Source organism: Labrus mixtus, chromosome 4, assembly GCF_963584025.1.
Source record: "Labrus mixtus chromosome 4, fLabMix1.1, whole genome shotgun sequence".
NCBI classification, from domain to species: Eukaryota; Metazoa; Chordata; class Actinopteri; order Labriformes; family Labridae; genus Labrus; species Labrus mixtus.
In genome coordinates this window covers 30,176,984-30,200,777 of record NC_083615.1, presented here as the reverse complement: position 1 = coordinate 30,200,777, position 23,794 = coordinate 30,176,984, and the positions used below count along the sequence as shown (strand labels likewise).

At 39.2% G+C, this 23,794-nt stretch overlaps 1 protein-coding gene across 1 annotated transcript in view; it reads left to right on the top strand.

Moving 5' to 3' along the window:
- galnt18a (UDP-N-acetyl-alpha-D-galactosamine:polypeptide N-acetylgalactosaminyltransferase 18a) overlaps positions 1-23,794 on the top strand; it is a 177,047-nt gene that overhangs the window by 102,341 nt on the left and 50,912 nt on the right. The window contains exon 4 of the mRNA XM_061036841.1: positions 5,822-6,008. Coding sequence (XP_060892824.1) covers positions 5,822-6,008 — 187 coding nt within the window. The remainder of the gene's footprint in view (positions 1-5,821; positions 6,009-23,794) is intronic.

The window sequence follows — 23,794 nt, the reverse complement described above, 5'->3', positions numbered from 1 at the left end:
AGGAATCAATCCTCACAGCACAGAGTGCACGGGAGTCTTTAAAACAGACGCACACAGACAGCATGAGAGGAGAGACAGACCAACAGGTAACTCACTGAAACAAAAAGAAAAGACAATCCAGAAAACTGAACTGTGCATAGTGGATCATCTACAACAAAACCAAAGAGGCAGCCAGTTTTTCACCTAAACCGCTAAATAGCTAAGCTGAAAGCTAAATCTGAAAACCTAAAGTAAACCTCAAAATAAAAGGAACTACAAAGGATTTTTTTGAGTGGAGTCCAGTCCTTTGGGTAGAGGATCATTCCTCTCTAGTTACCAGTTACTCATTAATGCAGCAAAGCTATATGTGCACTCAATGATTTTCTCACACATGTCATATTGTATCACAAGCTGGTCACAAGCAGGTAAAACAACACTCACCCCTCTCCAAACCCTGTACAAGCAAATACTCAAGGCACTGGACAAAAAGCCAACAAGTTACCACTACTGTAACATCATTCAGAGGTATAACCTCCTAACCTTTGACAATGTTGTGGGTCTTGCTGATGCTTGTCTAGTGTATAAAGTTATTAATGGTCTGGCTCCTTCCCCACTAAAAGAGTTTATATCACCGCGTGCAGATGGAGGAAGAACAGCTAGGAGCACCAACAGAGGGGATTGTGTTATACAGCACAGATCCTCTGAGTTTGGCAAATCAGCCGTCTCTATTAGAGCTACACACTTTTGGAACTCCATACTGGCTAAAATCAGAGAGTGCTGTAGCTTTGCTGAATTTAAATTTAAAATCAAATCATGGCTCAAATCAACTGAATCATGTCCTCATCACACATAAACACTTTTTCATGAACTACGTTTGATAATGTTGTAATGTATTGATACAGTATGTGATTATGTCTTTGTTGTTGTGCTGTATTGGAGATATACAGTATGTTGCTGTATAGCTGTATTTTTTTTTTAGTGTAGTTTTTAAAGTCAAGTGCTCTTAGCCTATGACTGTTTTAATATAATGTATGAATTTCACTGTGGACTAGTGTAATGCCATTGTTCAGTGGTTGTCTACGGTCTTACTGTTGTGAAGATGTTGTTAGTGTATGTTTTGTTTCTTCACAGAGACGTTGTCTCTGTCTCCTGCCCAGGGACTACAGATGTAAATTAGCTTATAGCTAACTCTGGTACAGCTAATTGGCTGTACACTGTCCCTGTCAAATAAACAAATAAATAAATAGAAAATAAATAGTTGGGAAGCACAGGGAAACTTGACAACAACACAAAACTAAATAAGAGGGTTCACTCAACAAAGGAAACGTGGCGTGGCTGTTTGGAAGATGAGAGTGATGGAGTTCCTCACCTGCTCTACGGTGACCCCATCTTTCTGCTTTAAAGACTTTCTATGTGATTTTTCACACTTAAATGTAATAGAAATCAAGTATATCCTCTGAAAATAACTCTGTGAGTCATGACTGTCTACAATGGGTGTCACACCCGAGTCCCACTGTCTGTGATGTTTTCAGAGTCCTATCTTCAGTTTGTTTACGTCGCCATGACGGCCTCATCCCCTCACGTATAAAAGTTGTTTAATTGAGGGACTAGAGAAAAGAAGAATAACATACTGTACTCACTGCTTAACTGTGTTTCTAGATCACGCTCATTTCAGGTAAATTTACATGCAGTGTGAAGATACGAGCATAATAAAGATTAGCATTAGCATGCTAACACAACAATGACCCGCGAGTTGTTTTGGTTTCATGCTGGTGCTCAAGGGTGACATCTGCTGGATCAAAAAATCACATATAAAGCCTGTAATAGAGGAAAGACCTCTTAGCAGCCTGTCATCAGCGGGAACAGGAAATTAATCAGAAAATCAGCTCCTGTCACTTGAACACCTATTTGCACATAGAAAGAGAGCACAACACAACCAACCTAGAACAAAAATTCCAACCACAATCATAACTCCACAGCTGCAGGAACATAATGAAACGACAGTCTGAGAAGCTACAGTTTTCAAATCAGATGGAGCATCTCAATTTATGCAATTATGGGAGAGACGTACAGTCAGAGGTCTAAACGTCCAATATGATATAATGATTGTGTTGTCAAATTTAAAAGGCAAAGGTCAACTTCACTCAGACATCATAATGTCCTGGAAATAACACTTTACTGGTTAATATTCCTGAATAACTTTATCTTCAATTTGGCTTACAGTAAACATGCATTGGGACCCAACAGACTGATAGTATTTTTGTGGTCAATGGTTAAGGTCACTTTGACCATTCATTTTTCCCATTCTTGTGAACTTTGTACTTAAGCAACCCTTTGAAACACAGTTTTTACATCTGAACTTTTCTTATAGTTTGTCCATCTAAAAGAGTGATATAATCCCCCAATAAGTGAACCACCTCTCCTGACTTTGGTCCTCTGGAAACTGCTGTTGTTCTGTCACAAAGAAAAGCTCTATTAATCATCACATTTAGCAGAGGATCACAGACTTCTGGTGTTTTGTCTCATGAACATTTTTGGGTGTGACTTATCCTGTTTCAAGCCTGATTACACTGTTGTTATGGAGATTTTAATGTATTTTCGATTTACAAATATATCCTGTGACATGGCCACAGTTACATTCTGTGGTATAAACGTATGGATGTAATCTGCAACTTGAATGGCTGGTGGAGATGTACTTTTACAAGGCAGTTATTCTAGTTTGCTACATCTTTTGTCTTACCTATTGTAAATATAATCTGTCTCCAATTTTATCATTTATCAAACAGTTTAGTTTCCCTTAATGAGAAGCATATCAAGCCTCATAGTGCAGCGACTGTGAAAAAGCCAGAAAGCAATATAACTTGGGGTAACAACATTTTAATTTCAATTTCTTTGAATTTCTATTTGTTTTGTTTTGTTTTGTTTTGTTTTGTTTCCTTTCCTTTCCTTTCCTTTCCTTTCCTTCCATTTCCTTTCCTTCCATTCCCTTCCCTTTCCTTCCTTTCCTTTCTTTTCCTTTCCTTTCCTTTGACTTACATTTAGTTTAAAAATATTAAGTAAATAAGCTAACTGTGATATAAAGCTTGGTTTCTATTTTCAATCACTTGATTGTCATTGGTTAAAATAATTCATAACACTGGAAAGTGATCCAATGTGCTGTCCGAATTAAGTTGTACTCGAGTGTATCAGCGTGAGCCCGTAAACCCTCTTGTAATGATTTAAAAATTGCTTCTGTTGTTCAAACAATCAGCAACATGTGAATGATATTTAACGGTGTCGACCAGATGTCTGAAAAGTAATTGAGTAAATGTAGGTGAAACTGGTTTAATGACTTGATTTTTATGTTTAGAAAACTATCTTACATGAAGGTACTACACAGTGAGGTGCTCTCTTATAGTCCCAGCTCCAGTTTTAAATGAGCCCACCATTCTTTCAGGTCAGCAGCAAACAGCAGCTCATTAAAGGAAAACAGAGAGACTAGAGAATCCAGGCTGATGGTAATAATGAATAGAGGAGGGAAAGATGCATCCGTGCAGCCTGCAGGCAGGATTACAACACAGAGAAATCACCACGAGGAAATGAAGATGTGGGCAGTGTGTGTGTGTGTGTGTGTGTGTGTGTGTGTGTGTGTGTGTGTGTGTGTGTGTGTGTGTGTGTGTGGGTGTGAACATGTTATTATGTGTCCATCTGTCAACCTGAATATGTCCATTGTATGAAAATGTGAAATAATTTATGAAACAAACAAACAAAAGTGACTTTTAATTGTGTTATTGATAACACAGATTGTTTATCCTGTGAACATGAGATAAATAAATTGAGATCTTGTGAAACTAGACATGTACCGTTTATCACGGACAACCAGAGTGAAGAAGAAGAAAGGATGTATGTCCGCTCAGGGCTTCTGTAATTCTGTAACAGCAAACTGGATTTCTTTTTAACGTGAGCTCTTAAGGACTCTTACTGCTCAGCTCATTACGCTGTGTCTGTAATAAAAATTTAGGGAATCTTTTTTCTCTCTTTAAACTACTTGTAAAAGAAAACTACAATTTACATTATGTCTGAAAATATTAGCATGTTATATCAATGTGTAGTGTGTAAAGTGTAAAAGCATTTGTTGTCAGAGAATAACTCATAACAGAAGTATAGCCTCACAAAGCTGTCAGCATGTTTTATATATAGCCTATATTTATATACAGTACATTCTTTTATAATCCTTTTTATATTGCTTGTGATGTCTTAATGTCTTACCTTAATTTGTTCTCATTGAGATATCATTGGATATAAACCTCCTGCCTTATCTAGCTCGCCTATCTTCAATAATTTAATATTTAAATTCTATGTTTAATACAATTCCAAGGTTTTGATCCAGGGTTTTATTATGTAACTTTTCAGCGTACCATTATTTCATTGTATTACCATTCATGTCATTTTACTGACCAGCTTTAATGCTGTGGTGTGAACAGGATATTAACACCACTACACTTTACCCATGGTCAACCTGTAAGGACACCCAAGTATTAAACAAGTGTGATTGTGCATACCTCATTTACTGTATAAAGCAAAACCCATTGTTCTGCTGCCTTAATATCCTTATGTCTTCTGTTCCAAGGATCTTTACCTCTGCTAATGCAAAGAAAAAGAATGGATGAGTACATTATGTATTTCTGCCTTTTAATAAGGCAGTTTTTCTTACCACTGTAACTTTTGCTGCTTTGCTAAAGTGCTCATGATGGATAGACCGGGTCTTTGTAACATAACAATGAGTAAGGTCTTTTACCTGCTTTTTGTAACATAACAAAGAGTAAGGTATTTTACCTGCTTCTTGTAAAGTGTCTCCAGATAACACTTGTTATGAGTTGATGCTATACAAATAAAAATTGATTGATTGATTGATGAGTACAGCGCAGGCAAAACTATCCTGACTTCTGCTTCTGAGTATGGGTCATGCTCCAAAAATGATTGATCCTGGATTTCCTATTGTGCATGATAGTAATCTTTTTTGTTAACAGTTCCTGTAAGATTCTCCCAGTAATCCCATAATTTACGTCTCTGGTTTTGGGTTTAAATTTGTAGTAGACGGTAGCTGTAAAAAAGAAAAGAAAAAAAAGATCTATTCAGGGATATTGTTGCTACATTAGGTTCCACCTAAATTAAAAGGTCACATGTTGTTGTTTTTTTTGTGTCCCTAGTCTGTCTACAAACCCCCCATCCTCTGCGTCTTTTGCCTGCTCCACTTTTCAGAAAATGTGTGCTCAAACAGGCTGTTTGGAGATTTTCCCTTCATGACATCACAAAGGGCAGTAACCCCTCCCCCAGGTGGATGACACTCCCACAGCTAGGTGTTTGTTCTGCCCTCTGAGTCTGCCTTCTCACCATAAACAATAAGGCATACAGTAGAGACCCGAAAAAAAACGGCCTGTTCTGATCAGGGCTTAAAAATATAGGGTCAGAGTGGATTTTTTACAAGAAACTTCACAGACATGTTTTGGGGACCTCTGAGACTTACTTAAACTGGTTGAAAAGGAGGATTATGTTTGACCTTTAAGACAATCTTTTGTAAGTTTTTGGGGAACAATTTTCTCATCTATATTGTACAAGAAAGGGAGAACTCAAACAATGCCAACTGAAAAAATGAGTGAATCCTTACATTGTAAAATAAATAAATACCCCTTTAAAATCAGTGACCCCGATGGTAACTCACACACAGAGTGCTTTTTGTCTGTTCTGTGGGGTGGAGGGAGTTTCTGAGGAGCTGCATCAATAAGATCAATGCTGCTACTGGCCTCAGTGACTTTGATTTCCAAGCATTTATGTGTGTTTTTGTTCTTTTCTGTCTTTCCAGAGGAGCTGAAAGAGCACCTGCAGAGCTATGTGGATGAGACCAACGCTCAGCATGGCCCAGGGTTCATCAAGGTGGTGCGCCATGACAAACAGGAGGGCCTGATCAGGTCCAGAGTCAGCGGGTGGAGGGCCGCCTCAGCTCCTGTCGTCGCTCTCTTCGATGCACATGTGGAGTTCAACACCGGATGGTGAGCAGCTTGCTCGTGTTCCACCATAGCAGCGTCTGCATTAAAACAAGTTTCTGCCATATTGAGCAGTGACACCCTTACTGCCATCTGGTTTACATGGTCCCAGATGGCAGTGGGTGAAGACCAGGACTCTTTAAGGTCACCTCATTAACATGCACATATTCGTCTGGTGACAGCCGAGGGGTCTTGCTTTTTCTGCTCTGTGATGTTAAAGAGAAAGTCCGCTAATATTCCTTTTTGTGAACTCATGAAAAGGCCAGAACAGCAATGGATGGATCTTACCGACAAGTATTTTCTGTGAAGTGTTATACAAATGATCCAATCAGAAAGGCCAGATTTGGGTGACATGTGTCCTTCAGATTTCATCAGCCCAATCATCTTGGCAGGAAAGTTGAAGAAGCAAGACCCACACATTGTCAGTTGAAGAGTTTCCTTGGGATTTTCTCAGAAAAATTTAACATTATAGGGCACGGCATTTCTCACAACCTCCCGATACGATACGTATCACTCACCACAACTCACAATCAGGTAGTGGGGACAACACAGTCTATGGTGGTGGCTGCTGGGCGTCTGGTGGTGGTAGTGGGGACAACACAGTCCATGGTGGTGGCTGCTGGGCGTCTGGTGGTGGTAGTGGGGACAACACAGTCCGATGAAGTTGGCTGAGCCATACGTATCGCCATACTTAGACCATGATACAATACGTATTTTGATACATGTTGATATTGGATAATAACCATGTCCTACAAAGAATTCACAACAACAACTGTTCTTTATTCTAGACAAAAACATCAAAGACATATTTTTTAGGACCCGACAAATTAAAACACTCAGAGATCCTTACAGTAAATTGAAATATTCCGTTTCAAAAACTCAGAGCTATAAATTAATGCAAATCTTTACTTTTGTGGAGTTAAAAGGTTTCTCTGTTGTCTCTCTTGCTTTTTTGGTATAAAGTGTAATTATTGTTTTTAATTGAGTCCACTTGTATTGGCAAGAATGTCTTTTTGCATTACATCTGTATTCTACAGTATTTAGGCACTGCGGACACTGTATAGAACGGACGAACAGAATTACACAGCATGACTCACACTCATAAGATAAGATAAGACTTTATCTATCCCCAGACGGGACATTCGGGGGCTGCAGCATCACAAAGATAAGTAGCGAGTAGGTAGTTCAAAAATAAAAATTGAAACAGAATAACTGAGATAAATACAAAAAAAATAAGAGGTATATACAACTGGAATTTAAAGGACTGAATGGAACTATTAAGGATAATTAAGACATTCTGTCCAGTCATTATTTGTATGTGCAACAGAATGCCGTGACAAGAGATAATTAAAAGTGGCTTGGTATGATTAATAGCAGCAAGTTATGTAAACAGCAGTGTAGGTGAGCGACATATAGTTTGATATGAGGTAATGGGTATAATATAGTATAAGTTGCATTTAAAAGGAAGTGAGATGCATATTCAGTTAAAACAAAATATAGAGCAGTATGGTATGACAGTTTAATTACCCAGCTGCCTGAAGAACTTCATTATCAACTATGCTGTACGGGCGCAAGTCTTAACAAATAAAGCATAAAAGTACAGTGTTCACACATCGACGATACCTGGACGCAGGTTTACCAATAACATCACCGCACACGAGAGATTGCGAGAGAGAGAGAGACACATGAGAGAGAGAGAGAGTAAGAAGTCCGCTGATGAACCTCCATCCTGTAAATGCAACGATTACTGTATGGTGCTGGTTAAATTAGACTCAAAAATGTTTTCAATGTACTCATTGAAAGTGTATTTAATGTGGTGTAACATGTAAGAGATAAGGAAAAGTGAGCAGGTTGTTATCCCCGAATAGAGAACAAACCATATGATGTATTTTTGTAGGCCAACCCGGAAGTAGCATCGCCATGGGGTCTAACAAGAATTCACCTATGTGATTTTTGCAGTGGATTTTGGATGATTGCAGAAAATAATCTCTGTGGCAAATGCACGTTTCTGAAGCGTATGTGTTTTGTTCAGCAGGATAATCTTCACTGAAGAACACCATTTTTATGATGTTTGAAGAGTTAATGCGGCCGACAAAAGTAAAAAGCTAACGTTATGCTACAAGCTAACTACACCACGGTCGGATGATTGTGACATCACTAGCGTTATGCTTCAGACGATCTCCTATAAACTAATCCACGTAGTTTAATAAATAGTTTATTAACTTAATATCCACCTTAACCTAAAGATTAAACCTACAGGAGACATCTCCGACTAGTGAGAGAGTTCCCGACAGCTATTTACTTAGGAAATCAATCATTTGAAACAAAATAAAATATTTGGAAATTATTTATTGATTTAAAAAAAAGATATACTGCAGAAAAGATATACTGCAGTTAATCTACAGAATGTGTCCATAGCAACTGTAACTCTGTAGCCTTCGTAAAAAGAGCAAAGCCAGCTGTCTATTCTCATATTATCTGAACATTTCCACTGATACTGATGTGAGATAATGCATGACTCAGCGCTGCTCCCGAGTTTTTCTGCCTCATCCATGTCGGAGTCGGTTGACATTTTCCTTTCCGTTCACCAGTCTTAAAACGCCATACCAAGCTGTTTACTTAACGTGGCATCTTCAGTTTTGATGATTTCTTTGTCTCATCCTGAAGTTTTGGTGTTTTTAAACCTCTTTTCACCGTTGTTTTCCTCTCCTTTCTCCTTTATTTCCCACCACTGCTACATCAAATTAACCACATTTTTTTCTGCAGGTATCTTTTGATTTATCCTCCAGATTCTGTGTTCAGAGCTGCGTCCATATTGCAACCGTCTGTGCTTCCTAGTAACAGTTTTTTTTTTCTCTTAACAACAACGGCTTGCAGAACGTTGCCATGACTAATCGGCCAATCAGAAGGACGTTTTGATGAGTTCTGATATACGTCTCTTTGGATAAAAGCTTCTGCTAAGTGAATTGTAGAAGTTTTAACAGCCGTGTAATAAAAAACTGGATTGAGCAGTAAATGCTTGGATAAACACGGAGAGAGTAGATTTAAAGAAGGAATGAGAGGCTGGATGTTAGCATTATTCAGCAGAAACTTTATTTGAAAGGTTGCTAAATATAACAGAAAACGAGTTATCATGTTAATGTGGCGGCATTACAGTATAATGTCCTATAGATACATCCTTTGATTAAGCATTGAATCAGTGAAGTATTTAACATTGCTGGTTCAATTTGAAGTTGGTTCATGGAGAAATGATTCTGTTTTCTCTTTGTAGTTTTAAGGACTGGTGTAGCTGTAACCCATTTTCTTGTAAATGCTGCCTTCGAACAGGTGCAAACTTTCAGCTCCAGAGAGCCACACAAGCAGCTGTGACATATTTATTAGTATTTCGGGCTGCACAGTAAGTCAATTGTGAGTCAGACTGGCAATGAAGTGATTTAATTCCAGACTCCCTGGTGTAAGAAAGAGAAGGGCAGGTTGGTTGAGATATTTTATTAAGTAGTCGAGGTTGTTGTGGTCCATGAAGGCATAATTAAACCTGCATCTCGGCGCTGTTTCTTCTTTCACTGCCCTCTCTTGCAACAACCTGCACATATGGTCGCCTCAAACACTCTTCCTAATAGAGATGTTGAAGGAAGCTCAATAAAATAAGATACTGACATTGTTTCGGCTTTGCTCTGGGACACACATGTGTGTGTGTTTGTGTTTTCATAGATCAAACTTTCAGAATATAAAGCTGACAGAAACACAACAGCTTTAAAAAAAAATTATCTGGTTCAAGAGCGGAAATACTGTATGTTCTGAAGAGGTTTTACTTTATGCGTGACACCCTGTAAAAGGACTGGCAGTGTGTTGTTTTTTTTTAATCACAAAGCTCAGTTCCATTAATGGTGTCAAAAAATTCTACTTTTATTAAAGTTGACATTTTGTTGATTAGTGATGGGACAAGCTGCTTTCATCTCTGATAAATGTCCTGTTTCGCTATGCTCCAAAGAGTAATTGCTGTTCAACACCGCAGTGGAAAGACCAATGATCTGTGGAGAACAGTGTTGGAACATGGACAGCATATTGTGAGCTCATGTAGCTCAGACAATCCTGAACTAGCTGTGGGAAATGACCAAATCAGTAACAGCAATTTTAGCTTCATAATCAATCAAGGATTATGAGAATTTAAGATTTTCTCGCATCAAATTTAAAACCCTGCTTAACAAAAATGGCTCCTCCATACCTAAAGTCTCTCATCCAGGTCTGCACTCCCTCCTTCCAATGAAAGGTGTCTAATCTAAACTTCACATCAGGGCCATGAGTGGTGGTGGAATGAACTACCAAACTCCATTCGATCTGCAGAGTCCCTCTGCACCTTTAAGAAAAAGCTAAAGACCCAGCTCTTTATGAATACTTACTTTAATGGTATTGATGTTGGTGATATTTATGATGGTTTTGATGCTGATCTCTCTTGATGACGGTATATTAACTTTAATAATTTAAAAAGTGCTCTGCCTCTGCACTTCCTGTCAGCACCTGTGTGTCCAATCTGACTTAAAGCCGTTCATTTTGCACTTACTGACTTTGTTTCCTCTTCTTTAGATCCTTGCTTGTGTTGTACTTACTCTCTGATGTTCGTTGCTTTGGATAAAAGTGTCTGCTAAGTGAATTGTAGAATTGAAGATTTCAGGAATTCAATTATTTCAGTTTTTCCTGGACAGGATTAGGTCCTGAACTAGTTGATAAGTTGGCAGGAACTGCATTGTAGCTTCTCAAATCAGTATTTTTATCCTAATAAAGAACAGCATCTCCTAGACTTTGCATGTTCTCCCTCTTTCCTAATGCTGTGGGTGTTGGCACATTCCCCTCTCACTCTACGATAAACAGACAGCCCCCATAGTTATTGTGAGCCACTTAACACAAAATTAGGAAAATAGCTTTGGTCTTGAATCATCATGTAAAGGTTAATGGAAGTTCAAAAAGTATTTAGGTTGTAGAGTGATAGTGTTACAGAGGGGTGGTGAAGGTGGATGAAAGCTGACATCTGTAAGTCTGTCCTGTAATGTAGACGGAGAGAGATGAAGAAGAAGAAGAAGGATGAATGGATCAAAGGAAAGAAACAGAGAATGGGTCCAGAAAGCTGAGACAAAAAGGGGGGAATGGGTTGGTTATAATGGTGCCCACCCACTGCATGCGCAATTTGTCAAAACCTGTGTTCACCCTACCCTGCCTTGATGGTCAGCGTCTCCTAAATCCCACCAGCTCCCAACAAGGGTGATCTATTTACAAAAACAACTCTGCAAATACAGCATTTTGTAAGGTACATGATGCACTGAGGGGGGGAAAGGCTCCAAAATGTTGATGCTGTCAGGAGGTGCATTCTGTTTAAATGACTGCTTGATTATTGTTTCCATCAACAAATGTCAAAGAAACATGAGCAATGCTACTGAAGCAAAGTAATTTGCCGGGGTATAAAAATTGTACGGCTACATAAACACTAAAGTACAATTATCACCAGTTTCTCATGGCTGCACACGCAGTTGTTCAGTGGTGCTACAGAGTAATTAGTCTTGATGTGGGCAGAGTCTTTTAACTTGCATTCTCTCTCGTCCACTGCCAACATTGTCTGCTTTCCAGTATGCTTCTTGTTGCATATCAGCTACTTGCCAAACACAATGAATGTGAGCAAACATTTCTCACCAGTCAGACCTCTGGTGTTAAAAAAAGTTAAGCCAATGTGGAAGTGCAAAAAAGGGAAGTTCTGTACTTGCCCACTTCAGGCTGGCTCCAAATGCAAAGGAGGCTCAGTTAACCTCCATTGTCATGTCCATGTGAAAATGACCATTTTAACACCAGAAATACAAATAATTACAGCCTGGTTCAAAAAGCAGCTTGGGTCTGAATAGGGGGTCTTTTCTTAATTCGTACCCACTGATCAGGGGGTGACTTTTTTATATAACTTAGTCATTTTGATCATATTTTGTAATCCAAACATTTTCATTATTAGGGGCGTGGGGAGTTGACTGAGAGGTGGATGTGTTTTGACTGTTTGCAAATGAAAGGCCCGCCATAACTCCCACTCTTTGTCTCTTACTGGATTGATCAAAAAGTGAGGTGGAGATGATATTTCTAACATGGCGATCGCCATCGTTTGGGCTTCAAAACGTCTCTTCAGAAATCATCGGGTTATGTCAATGAGACTACATTCATGCTTTTTATGGTCTGTGGCCAAATCATGTTAAGTATGCGAGTGATGTTTGTCTGCTTGACATGTGATAAGAAGTGTGCCTGAACAAAAGTCAACATCAGCTGTTCCCTCTTCCGCTAATGTAAAAGACTAAACATGGCACAAATACATGGACTTGCCATTGATCCATTGGGGCGGCTGTGGGTCAGTGGTAGAGTCGGTTGTCTCTCCACCAGAAGGTCGGGAGTTCAAGTCCATCTACCATTGAGATTTTCTTAATCCTAATACAATGAAACTTTTGTATGTTTGCTCTGCTGCAGACGATCTTGCCTCTATCATAGCTTCCTCTCGATTCTCCGTCACATCATTAGGAAGAGAAATGTCCATTAAATTAGCACTCACTTCCAGCTTTCCAGGAGACTGGGTATAAATTAATACCAACCATGTCTTGTGTCAAGTTAAGTATGTTGACACACAGTAGAGATATTCCCTAATGATCCCCCTGTAAGAAATGAGTGCAGTAGTAATTTGTGACCTCATTAGCATAGCTGGTTGTTATGTTTAATCCATCACAGGGATGAGGCGGCTACAATTCACAACACGTTATCTTTCACAACACTTTTCTTGACAGAAACCACAAGGCCTTTTCCGTAAAACATTTCCCGTCAATCTCTTGAAGCAGCGGACTCTTCATCACCTCCGGGTCTCCTCTTCTAACAATCAGATACAACAGCACGGCTGTGTACCTGTTCATCTTTGTGACAGCTGGAAAAAAACATCACACGTACAAGTACATTCTGATTCAGCTTTCTAGCTCTACTACACACACACACACACACACACACTTCATTATCATGGTTGGGTTGGATCCAAAATAACATTTGTTGCCGCTGCATTTAAGATCCAGATTAGAAAAGACACTTATAGGGTTTTTAACCCCTCTACTCCTCCACCCACTCAAACTCTTTCTATCTCTTCCTCCCTCTCTCTCTCTCTATTTTCCTGCTCATGCATTCAAACAGAGCCCACACACACCTCCCACAGATTGCCACAAACAGGTTACTGGTCTATGACTAATGGTTATATTCTAAGCAGAGATACAGAAAAGCTTTGCAGGAGACAAACACTTTTTTTGGCTTTTATTCTTTCATTTAAAAACACACACACTCATTTGCAAGATTTCTTAATGCTAGTGCTATGATAAGTAATTGTTGTGTTTGTACCATTGTTGTAAGCAGTCTCTCTAGCACATCTGATGTCCTGTTAATAGTCAACTATTTGTGTAAATGCTTCTTATTCTATCCATTTAATTAATTATTTATCTATATACTTTATTTTCTCACTCTCCCCTCCCTTTCCTTTGTTTTTCATCACTAGCACCCTCCTTTTGATCCTCCTTTCTCTATGTGTCTTGCTGTGCGGTAAATCTCAGCCACTCATAAATTTACCCTTTTTTTTCTCTGGAAAATTGTGAAATCACTGTATAATTACCGCCAAAGCTCTAACTGCTCAATTTGCATAATTGTCCCTAACATACACTGCAATTATCTGCAATGTTCCCTATTTTGAGTCAAACACCAGTAATTATTGGGTGTTTTATGTTACAGACCCTGACTTTAATCACAATAACCCTCAATCGGCTCAACCTTCAATTTACACTGTGTTAGTCATCTCCGCATACACAGACAACACTGTGAATGTAGTACACAATAAGATATACGTTGAACAAATGAACAAAGTAACTTTGAATATTTGACTTCAGGGAACAATGTTAGAGGCTGATAAAGAATATCTGGTCCATTTAGCTAACATAGCGATGTTAACAGGTGCATATCAATTCATTTGACAGTATATCTTACATTAAAGGAAGTGTTGGGATCTGCCAATTACTTCCTAAAAAAAGAGAGAAATCCAAAATATTTTTTTATTCAGAATAATACTTTATAAGCAGTGTAGTGATGTGAAGCTATACTATAAAAAACATGGATGCGGTGTCAGTGACTTCACCCATTGGTTTATGAAGCGGCATAATTGTAACAATTCAAAACCAGACTCAGTTGCAGAGAAAAGTCCAGGACACAAAAAAGCAGGTTGTAAGGAAAAAGTTCTTTACTTAACAGTTTGTTGGTGTTACATAAGAAGACAGTCAGCGAGGGCAGTCAAATCCAAGAAGGGCAAATCCACAAAATCCAACAATCCAACAATCCAATCAATGGTCAAAACCGGGGAAGCAAACACGAGGTGAATAAGGCTAACGATGACAATCTGGAAGAGGACTGGTGGAAACACAGGGGTATAAATACAGGTCAGACTAATTGGAGATGAGACACAGGTGTGTTGGAACAAAAGGTGGAAACAGAACAATGACAGGAAGTCAAACTAGAAATCATAATACACAAGCAGAAGACAACAAAAAATAAAACAGGAAGTGAACATAAAACACAAGAAAACAAAATGTTGACCAACAGAATATTACAGTAATGGAGCCCAACAATGACAGTCTCCATACTGTATCTATCTCAACCTAACTTTTGATCAGTGCAGTAACAGGCAGGAGCTGAGGCCGCAAGGCTCTGGAAAACTGTTACAGCGCCTCCACCTGTCAGTCAAATCAACCACGGCCATAATTATGCAAATGTATGAATAACTCTTAGGCTTAATTAAGACAGATGAGTTATAACCCTGTCTTCTTGGCAGTGTATTGGACTTATAGATTCATTCCTGTCTGAGACATGACCTTGGAAAAATGCTAATATTGGTCCATACCATCAGGATGTGTTAGCTGGCAACGATAAAGCCCTTATATGTCAGAGTTGTGTTTAAAGTCTGCTCTGCTGCCCCTGGAATCTTCCTGACTTGCTTGTGTACACATGCACCTCACAGCAGGAGACTGTCTGTCCGACTGTCGGATGGGAGGGGGTATGTCTCGGGAGGCAGTTTACGACATAAAAAGAACAAAGAAAAGTGGCAGATGAAGCAACAGAGTCCAACGCTTTGGTGAAAATGATTTCCTTTATATCTAAGTATCAGTGCTACATGTAGTTCGACATATCAAAACAGTACCAGAGAACAACATATTGGCCAATAGGAACATAATGAACATCATCACCCAATCCCACTTGTTTGAGGTGAATATTTCCTGCACTGTTCTATAATCAGCTCAAGCTGACTTCATGCTGAAATGTACCAGGGTGCTGGCAGGAAAAATTCAGCTGTTTGCGTTCACACATGCAGCTCTTCCTTAAACCTTAAAAGGGAGTTTTTGTGTTTGAGTGGGAGGTCCATAATCGACAGGGATATTTGCCTTTTTATTGAGTTGTAGTTAGAAGTTAGTAAACTTCTAGTCCTCTGACTACTCAAAGCACTTTTATACTGCAGGTCACACCTACACATTCACACACTGATGGCAGGTTTCTATGTAAAGTGACCATCTAATCCCAATCATACACATTAACACACTGATGACAAAGCATCAGGAGAAATTGGGGTTAAGTGTCTTGCTCAAGGACACATCTGACATACTCTGCAGGAGCTGGGGATTGAACCACCAACCTTCCAGTTAGGAAATGACCGACTCTATCAGCTGAGCCACAGCCGCCTTAGTGTTATCAATGCTTTGAGAGATGACACACAACAGCCAAACCCTATCAGATCTCCCTCTTGTGAGAACTAAACAGGATTTTTTATCTTCCAATGTAAGAAACCTTTGTGGAGTCTCTGTCAGATCACCGTAACCTTTACCTTCAGTAGTCAAGCTTTTCTTTGAAGTGGAGGTCGCACTAATTGCGAGTGAATACATGATCTAAGTTTGTATCCACTATCTGGATTTCAGGGCTTCTCTGGGTTGGCTAACTGTAAGTATTTATGCTTGACTATTGTGTGTGTATAGAAGAAGAAATGTGAGCCAGAGGCAAGGTTTATCGCTTAATGAACAATCAGTTTGGAGGATAAAAGAGTCCCTCCTCCACTCTGATGTTATGACTTTTGATGTTGTTAGCGAACAGCTCTGCAGGGCTGAACAGATAAAATATGAATGATAGTGAGGGACGGGGCCTCGCTTGTGTTTTCACACTCGAGGGACAGACTAGTGTTTGCATTTAAAGGACAGCCTTTGGCAGTTTTCCCAAAAGACTTAGATTGTAGAGCTATACCAGGCCATGATGTCTTTAAACCTGTAGTATTCAAAGAGATTTCACTATTCTAATCATGTGAGGGATTTTCATGGTTGACTTTGAGACTTTTTTTGCCATTTTCTCCAAGAGAAGAAGACAACAGGGAGGATATTTTGGATTTTGATGGGGGTTTACACAATCATTTTCTATGTCTAAGAGGCTCTGAAACGATATTTTATTAATGACTTGTTTCCATAAGTAATGGAGTCAGACTAGGGTTGAATGAAATGTCGTTTCACATTGCAATGCGATGTGTTAATGTGCATTAGTCACATCCCAGGACGAGCTATGTCAGTAAAGTGACCTGAAGCACGTAATGCTGCCACTTTTGTTTCTATCAATGCAGACCAAAACAACCGACTTTTCTTGTTTCCATGACTTATCTACAACAAAGGTCTGTCTGATATCACCTAACAGTCAGAGAACTGTGCTCTGTTCATGCAGAGTCCCTCAAATGTAAAAATGTATAGACTACTAAGGCAACGCTGCTGCTGCCACAGACACCGTACAGCAGCATTACGCTCTGGGCAGACACTCAATTACAGAATTTAAATGAATATATTACCGGTATCACCTCGTTCCTTTGTTCATTAATGCTGTGGTCACACATACCAGCCGTTAACGGGTCAGATGTGCCGCTGATTGTTGTCTTGCAGCTGCGACACCCGCAGCGCGCCTTATGAAGTGAGTCACCGGCAGAACGAGTTTCTGTTTAATTAGAAGTTACTATAACTGTGATAACACTTAAACATAACTATGAACCTCATCAGAATTTGCTGATGATTTAAAAGTAACATAAAAGCAAGTCACAAGTCTATTTGTAAAGTTTATGAAGAAACTTGTTGCTCCACCTTTCCTACTCCTTCTCCATGTGCTGTCAGAGGCCTGCACTCAGTTAGTGATCAAAGTAGGAGAGGTTTAGATTTGAATCAGAAGACATGAAGTATAATCGATTGATGGAAAGTTATTTTTTGGGCCATTTTTGCATAGGTGTTACGCCCCGCCCTATGAGGCTAACAACAATCCACACATTGACCCATTAAAATACACTAAACACCTTAACAAAGCCAAAACAAAGGGATTTATTTCAATTACTCAAACTTAACAATAACACAGTTCAACTTAAAAAGTAATATAACAAAAGACAATCCCTGACTGAGCAGCACAGCAGTCCCAACTCCAAATGCCTCCTCCAAAATGCCTCATCAAAATGCCTCCAACAGCCAGAACTGCGCTTTTAAGCTCTGAGGCCAGGTGCGCCTCGTTGTGCAATTAGTGGCTTCACCTGGGCTGGAGACAACAGGAAGTGAGAACCGACAAACAGTACAGGGACACGTACAGCCGTAACAATAGGAAGGCAGAAGAGACAGGACATGTTGAGAGAATGCGGGGCGGCGTGCAGCAAAGGGTACAGGTCGGATACGAAGACCATGGGTGCTGTGATGAAGACTATAGCCTCTATACAGTAAACAGGGCAAGCGTCATAACGGCCAGGCTATTTGGCGCCCATAATTGATCGATGTCCAGATATGCTGTAATTTCCTTTTTTATTATCGCAATATATATCGCAGAAAGAAAAAAATTGCAATGTAAGTTTTTTTCCCATCAACATCATTCAGCCCCAGTTCAGACTGTACATGAACATGCTGTTTGATGAGCAAGAACATTTTTAGTTTTGCAACATAAGTCATTTCTGTTTTACCATGTTCTTTTCTTGGTGGTTTAAAAAAGGAAAGAGTTTAGCAGTATTGAAATCATTGTTTTAATTTGTTACTCAAATGTGTTCAGAGCTAACCATCCTCGAGAGAGAGCTGAGATCATGATGTCTACTCCAGCTGGCCCCTCTTCCACACAAATAAAACTGAACAAACTGCTGGGAATGTATATTCAAAGGCTTGAATTAATATTTGAGTTATAACAGATCCTAATGAGATTGAGCATGAAAAGTTTGTACTCCTGGAACTTTTGGTTTCTTTTTGCAAATATCTCGATGAAACGGAAGCTGCAGAAAATACTATTTTTTTATAATATACTGTATGATATTATTTACTAATTTATTCAACAGCTGTTCTGCAAATTAGTGGATATATATTGATCTTTAACTATAAAATTAAATGATCTAAATATGTTATGTCTAAATATGTCTAATAATCTTTATTTTGACTTTAGGAGGTCAAGCAAACAACACAAAACAAACTCTTATCACGTCCACGTTCGTGCCAGACCCCACGTTATGTTTAAGAAGCTCAATCCCTCAGTGAATGCTATCTGACTATGATGGAAATCTTTTCTGTGAAGCCAAAAGCTGTTGGAGAATTGATGCTCCGCTTCAGTCCTGTCAGACTGTGTTGAGGGGAGACTGAGATGTTTCTGGTTACTTTGAAAAATCTTCCATCACTTGCAGCGACTCCGATTTTGAAAGAAAATGTTTTTAAACGCTGAGCCCTGGAAAAAGCTCCTTTGCTTAAAAGATTCACATGAATCCATTTTATCCATACAGGGATTGTACACTGTATTGGGTTTTCTTCTGTTAAAATATGTTTAAAAAAAATTACAGAATCAAATATAAAAGAAAAAAAAATATTATCGTTGTTTAAGTATCTCTTTGTGTTGTAAAATGTTACAAACAAAGAACAACCTTGCAAACTCTTTTAAAGTTTAATCAGAGAATCTAAAAATGTGTTAACAATTTGTTGATTAGGTAATAAGTTTGTAATATTACTGATAAATATAAAGGATTCAAATCCAAGTTTTCAGCGTCAAAAGTGTTCTCTGCAGTTCTCCAGCTGAAATCAATCTTTATTTGTATCAAATCATAACAAATGCTATGAAGAGAACGACAACACTCTTTAGGGCAGGTGTAAATTGTTCTCTTTGTAATATTATGTACAGAGACCCATCATTCATAAACACAGAGCAAAGCACTTGTCTCTATTTCACTTGTCTGAGCAGGATTGTTAGGACACTCAGTCTGTGTGTGACTGAAAACTAAAAGCAGCTTCGTCAGCACCAAATGAGAAAACTTACCCAGAAGAAGGATTTTCAGATCCCAGCAGGCGCAGAACATTGTAATGTTACAATACCCACAACCCACCGTGGCATTTTCAAACAAAGCTTAACATTTCTTTAAGGATGTGTAAATGTCAAATGGACACAGGGTGCTCTCTAACCTTTACCCAACTCTGTCTGCAAACAGCAGGACCGCAACAACAATGAAATTCCTCCTTTTTCCCCAAGTACCTTAAACACACCATGTCCAAAAGAATGTCCAAAATAACAGATTTAATACTTAATACTGCACCAATCCTTTGGCATCAGGTTGGAGAACAGAGTCTAATGTAGTTTCAATCAATCAATCAATTTTTATTTGTATAGCGTCAACTCATAACAAGTGTTATCTCGAGACACTTTACAAAAAGCAGGTAAAAGACCTTACTCTTTGTTATGTTACTAAAAGCAGGTAAAATACCTTACTCATTGTTATGTTACAAAAAGCAGGTAAAAGACCTTACTCATTGTTATGTTACAAAAAGCAGGTAAAAGACCTTACTCATTGTTATGTTACAAAAAGCAGGTAAAAAGACCTTACTCATTGTTATGTTACAAAGACCCGGCCTATCCATCATGAGCACTTTAGCAAAGCAGCAAAAGTTACAGTGGTAAGAAAAAACTGTCTTATTAAAAGGCAGAAATCTTCAGCTGGATCCCCGACTCATGACGAAACAGCCTTCACAGGCCTAGACTGCACCGGGCTTGGAAAGGGATAGGGGGAGAGATGGGATAAGATGCAGGAAGAGGGATAGGGAGCAAGGGGGTGGGGGGAGGCAAACCGTCCATCAACAATAGTTTGAGGTTGATGACATTTTATATCTTTTCCATCCAATCAGTGTTGATGATAAGATTCATGGATTGCTTCAAATGTATCTAAGCTGTTTCACCGACCTTTTGATAACACCTGATTTAGCCAAGTACAACACTGTTTATAGACTATAACAGCCAATGAGAGCCTGGTTTGAAAGGAGGTTGCTGCCCCTGTTTTGACGGCAAATTAAACGTGACTGACCATTGAAATTCTCCAAACAAGGATATGCTGCTTCAATCAATAATTGGGGATGATTTCTTCATGCACAAACTAAGGAGATTGATTTAAAGTAGAAGTGTTTTTGATCCAAATCCACCTCAAGTCTTGATCAATCAATCTTTATTTGTATAGTGATGATTCATAACATTTGTTCTCTCAAGACACTTACCAAAAAAAACAGGTGTAGGCCGTACTCTGAACATTAATCCAACATGAAAAAAAGAACTTTGCAACACTTTACAAGGAGTCATTACAAGGAAAAACATCCTATTAACAGGCAGACACCTTGTGCAGAACTAGCCTCCTGTTGAACAGTCATCTACAGAGACTGTTGCAGATAGAGCGAAAGAACCAAACAATCAAACAGAGGAACAGCAATGAAGAAAAAAAACAGTCCACAGCAACAATCAAGAGAAACCTTCAGAACAAGAGAGCTCAGGAGCTCCAGAGAAGATATATGGTTAGTTATTTTAATGGCACATGAAGAGTTAAGGTAGTTACATGCTGTGATATGATGTAAAGGCATGAGAGAGGGAGGTACATCAGCACAGTGTGGCAGTCCCCTGGCAGTCAAAGCCTATAGCAACATAGGCTGGTCCAAGCCTGAGCCAGCCCCAACTAGAAGCTAAAATAAACTTTGGTTGGACAGTTGATTAGGTTACTCTGACCACGCACTGCACAACTGACTCCAAGAACCAAACTCTTTGGATGTTGAACCACCTGCTCCATATCTTTGATATGTCTGTCTTCACTAACACATCCACCTTCAGCATCACTTCTGTACAGCACATCTGTGATAACTGCACAGTTTTACAACTGGCCTCATTCAATGTTAGAAGCTGATCAACATGCAGGAGTATCATAATGGGCAAAACGCTGTAGCTTTGCACACAACATTCACTGCATTAGATATAAGCTGATCAAAGACTGTGCTCAGTAGTCCAGTCTGCCGTTTTGAAGAGCTCTGGCCAGCACTCCTTCAATTTGGATTCAGCTCCATTCTGACACCTCATTGGTGGATTGACCTTCTTTATCCAGTGTAGACTCACTCCCAAGCTTCCACCACAGATTTGTTACATTTGCACTTTTCCTATTTTGTTTTCTTCTGTTTCTTAATGGTTGTTAATTTTTATACTAAATGACTATATCTCTACTGAGATAGCATAATCATTGACTAAACTTAAACAAAACACACAGATACACACACACACACAACACGTCTCTGGATTTTAAAGCTGTTTTTGAAACAGCTGCCAACATACACATCCCACAGACACAGATCAGCAATAATCTTCCTGACAAATGCAGGAGATAAAAGGGGAATGTAGTTGTTGTGGTCTTGTCTAATGTTTTGATGCTCAGCTGGGAGTAGAGAGGGTTTAGCAGAGTTTTCCTTTTACTCAACGCTACTGCATGCTGCTGCTTGAAACCGTGTTGCGGTCACACTCAGACATGCAGACACAAACACTGAAGGCGCCACAAATTATGAATGAAGCCTCTACTTCCTGCCTTTATCCAATGTAACTCATAGAGTCAAAGACAACTTCAGAAGGACCTGTGAAAGTGGCCTTAACAGGGGCCAACAGACTGTCCATTAAGAAAACATGACCATGTGGCTCCAAGAGAGCCCCAAATGCTGTGTAGTAATTTCAAGTATATTAAATTTTTTAAAACTTTAATCTGAATCACATTTAAAAAAAAAAAAAAAAAAAAAAAGAACAGGTTTGGATGTGTTTCGCCTTGAAATGCATCAACTCTTTCCTCAAACTAGTGCCTGATCGCAATAATCATTTACAACCAACCAATCCACCACAGTTCAGACAGACACAAGCTCAACTGAAAAAGATGAGCCATTTCACGGTGGTAGAAAGTATTAGTTTTAAGTTTTGGAAATCACACTAGACAATCACTACCAGACACTTGCCTACAGGTATTTTAAAGGAATGTGCCAACATGTTCAATGTGGATGTCTGATCACTGCTGATGGTAAGTGAAGTCAATTTAAAGTTAAAAAAACAAAATCCTTTATTGCATGCTAATTTGCCAGAGAAAGATGTTGTTTTTTGTTTCAGGAACAAAAGTACATGTGCCTTTGTACATGTACATGAAACTAGGCCTGTCTCTGACTATGGACTCACATAGTCGAACCTGATTCATCAGATTATTATCGACTGATCTTCGACTTTTTTTTGTTGCACTCATTGATCCATATTCTCAATTGCAAAAATGTCGAACATCATTAAACCATTTGTCTTCTAGACTTGGAATAACAATTAATTCCATGATAGGACTTGATCCATTGTTTTTCTCACCCATTTCCATTACAGAGGGCACACACACTGACAGCTCACGTGTGTGCTGATTCAACCACTTCAGCAGCCACAATTTACGCATCCATCAGACGACCGAGCAGCCAATTTAACTTTCTTTTGACTTACCATTTGAAGATTTACTGTACTCTCCCCATCATAATATTCCACTACAAACGTGTCCAAATCAAGAGAAAGATTTAATCCAAACATATGACATTCATGAAGATCCACTGATTGCTTCAAATTGATCTACATTTCGCTGATCTTTTGATGTACACTTCCTTGGCTTTGACACACTTCGAAGAGGTGTGCTTCAGCACGGTACACTTCATGCACGAGCACAAGCACGCGGGTACACAACGCTGACAGCCTTCATTATGGAGAAATCCAGAGTTTCACGTCTGTATCTGACTAACATGACTCAATATGAGACACAGACGCAGACTTGACTGCGCCTCCCTTTTTTTTCCCTCGAGTCTGCCTGTTTGTAAACTGAGCACGCTTCATAATAACATAAAGCGTGCATGTGTTATTTTACAACTTTATGTACAAGAGGTAATCGTGCTTTGGCACGGTAGTCGTGGTGCAGTGTGACCGCGGGCCGTGCCGGCCAGCGGGGAATGGCGTAGCAGGGGGCCAATCGTGCTTGAGTATGGCATGGTACAGAGTGCCAGTGTGGCCGCGCCCTTAAGCCCATCGATGTCGGTAGCCATGTTTAAATTGCTATCTCAACCTACCTTTCGGTCAAGCGCATAAAGAAGTTGAGTTCTTCTGAAAAGAAAGCAAAAAGAAATAAATTTGATTTTGTTGTTAAAATAGTCGTGCATGTACAGGAAAAAATCAGCAAAGAGATAAGTGATAACAAATTGTCCACAAGGGGGCACCAACATCAACACCAACTGAAAGTATCTTACAAGAGCTCTAACTTTGAAACACATGCCAAAACAGATACTAGAAATCAAAGTTAAAACAGCCTGTCGTTCTTTAAGACAACCAACCATGTCTAATGACTGCAAACAAAGCTGGAAAAATTCAAGAGATTTTGCACCTGTTGAAAC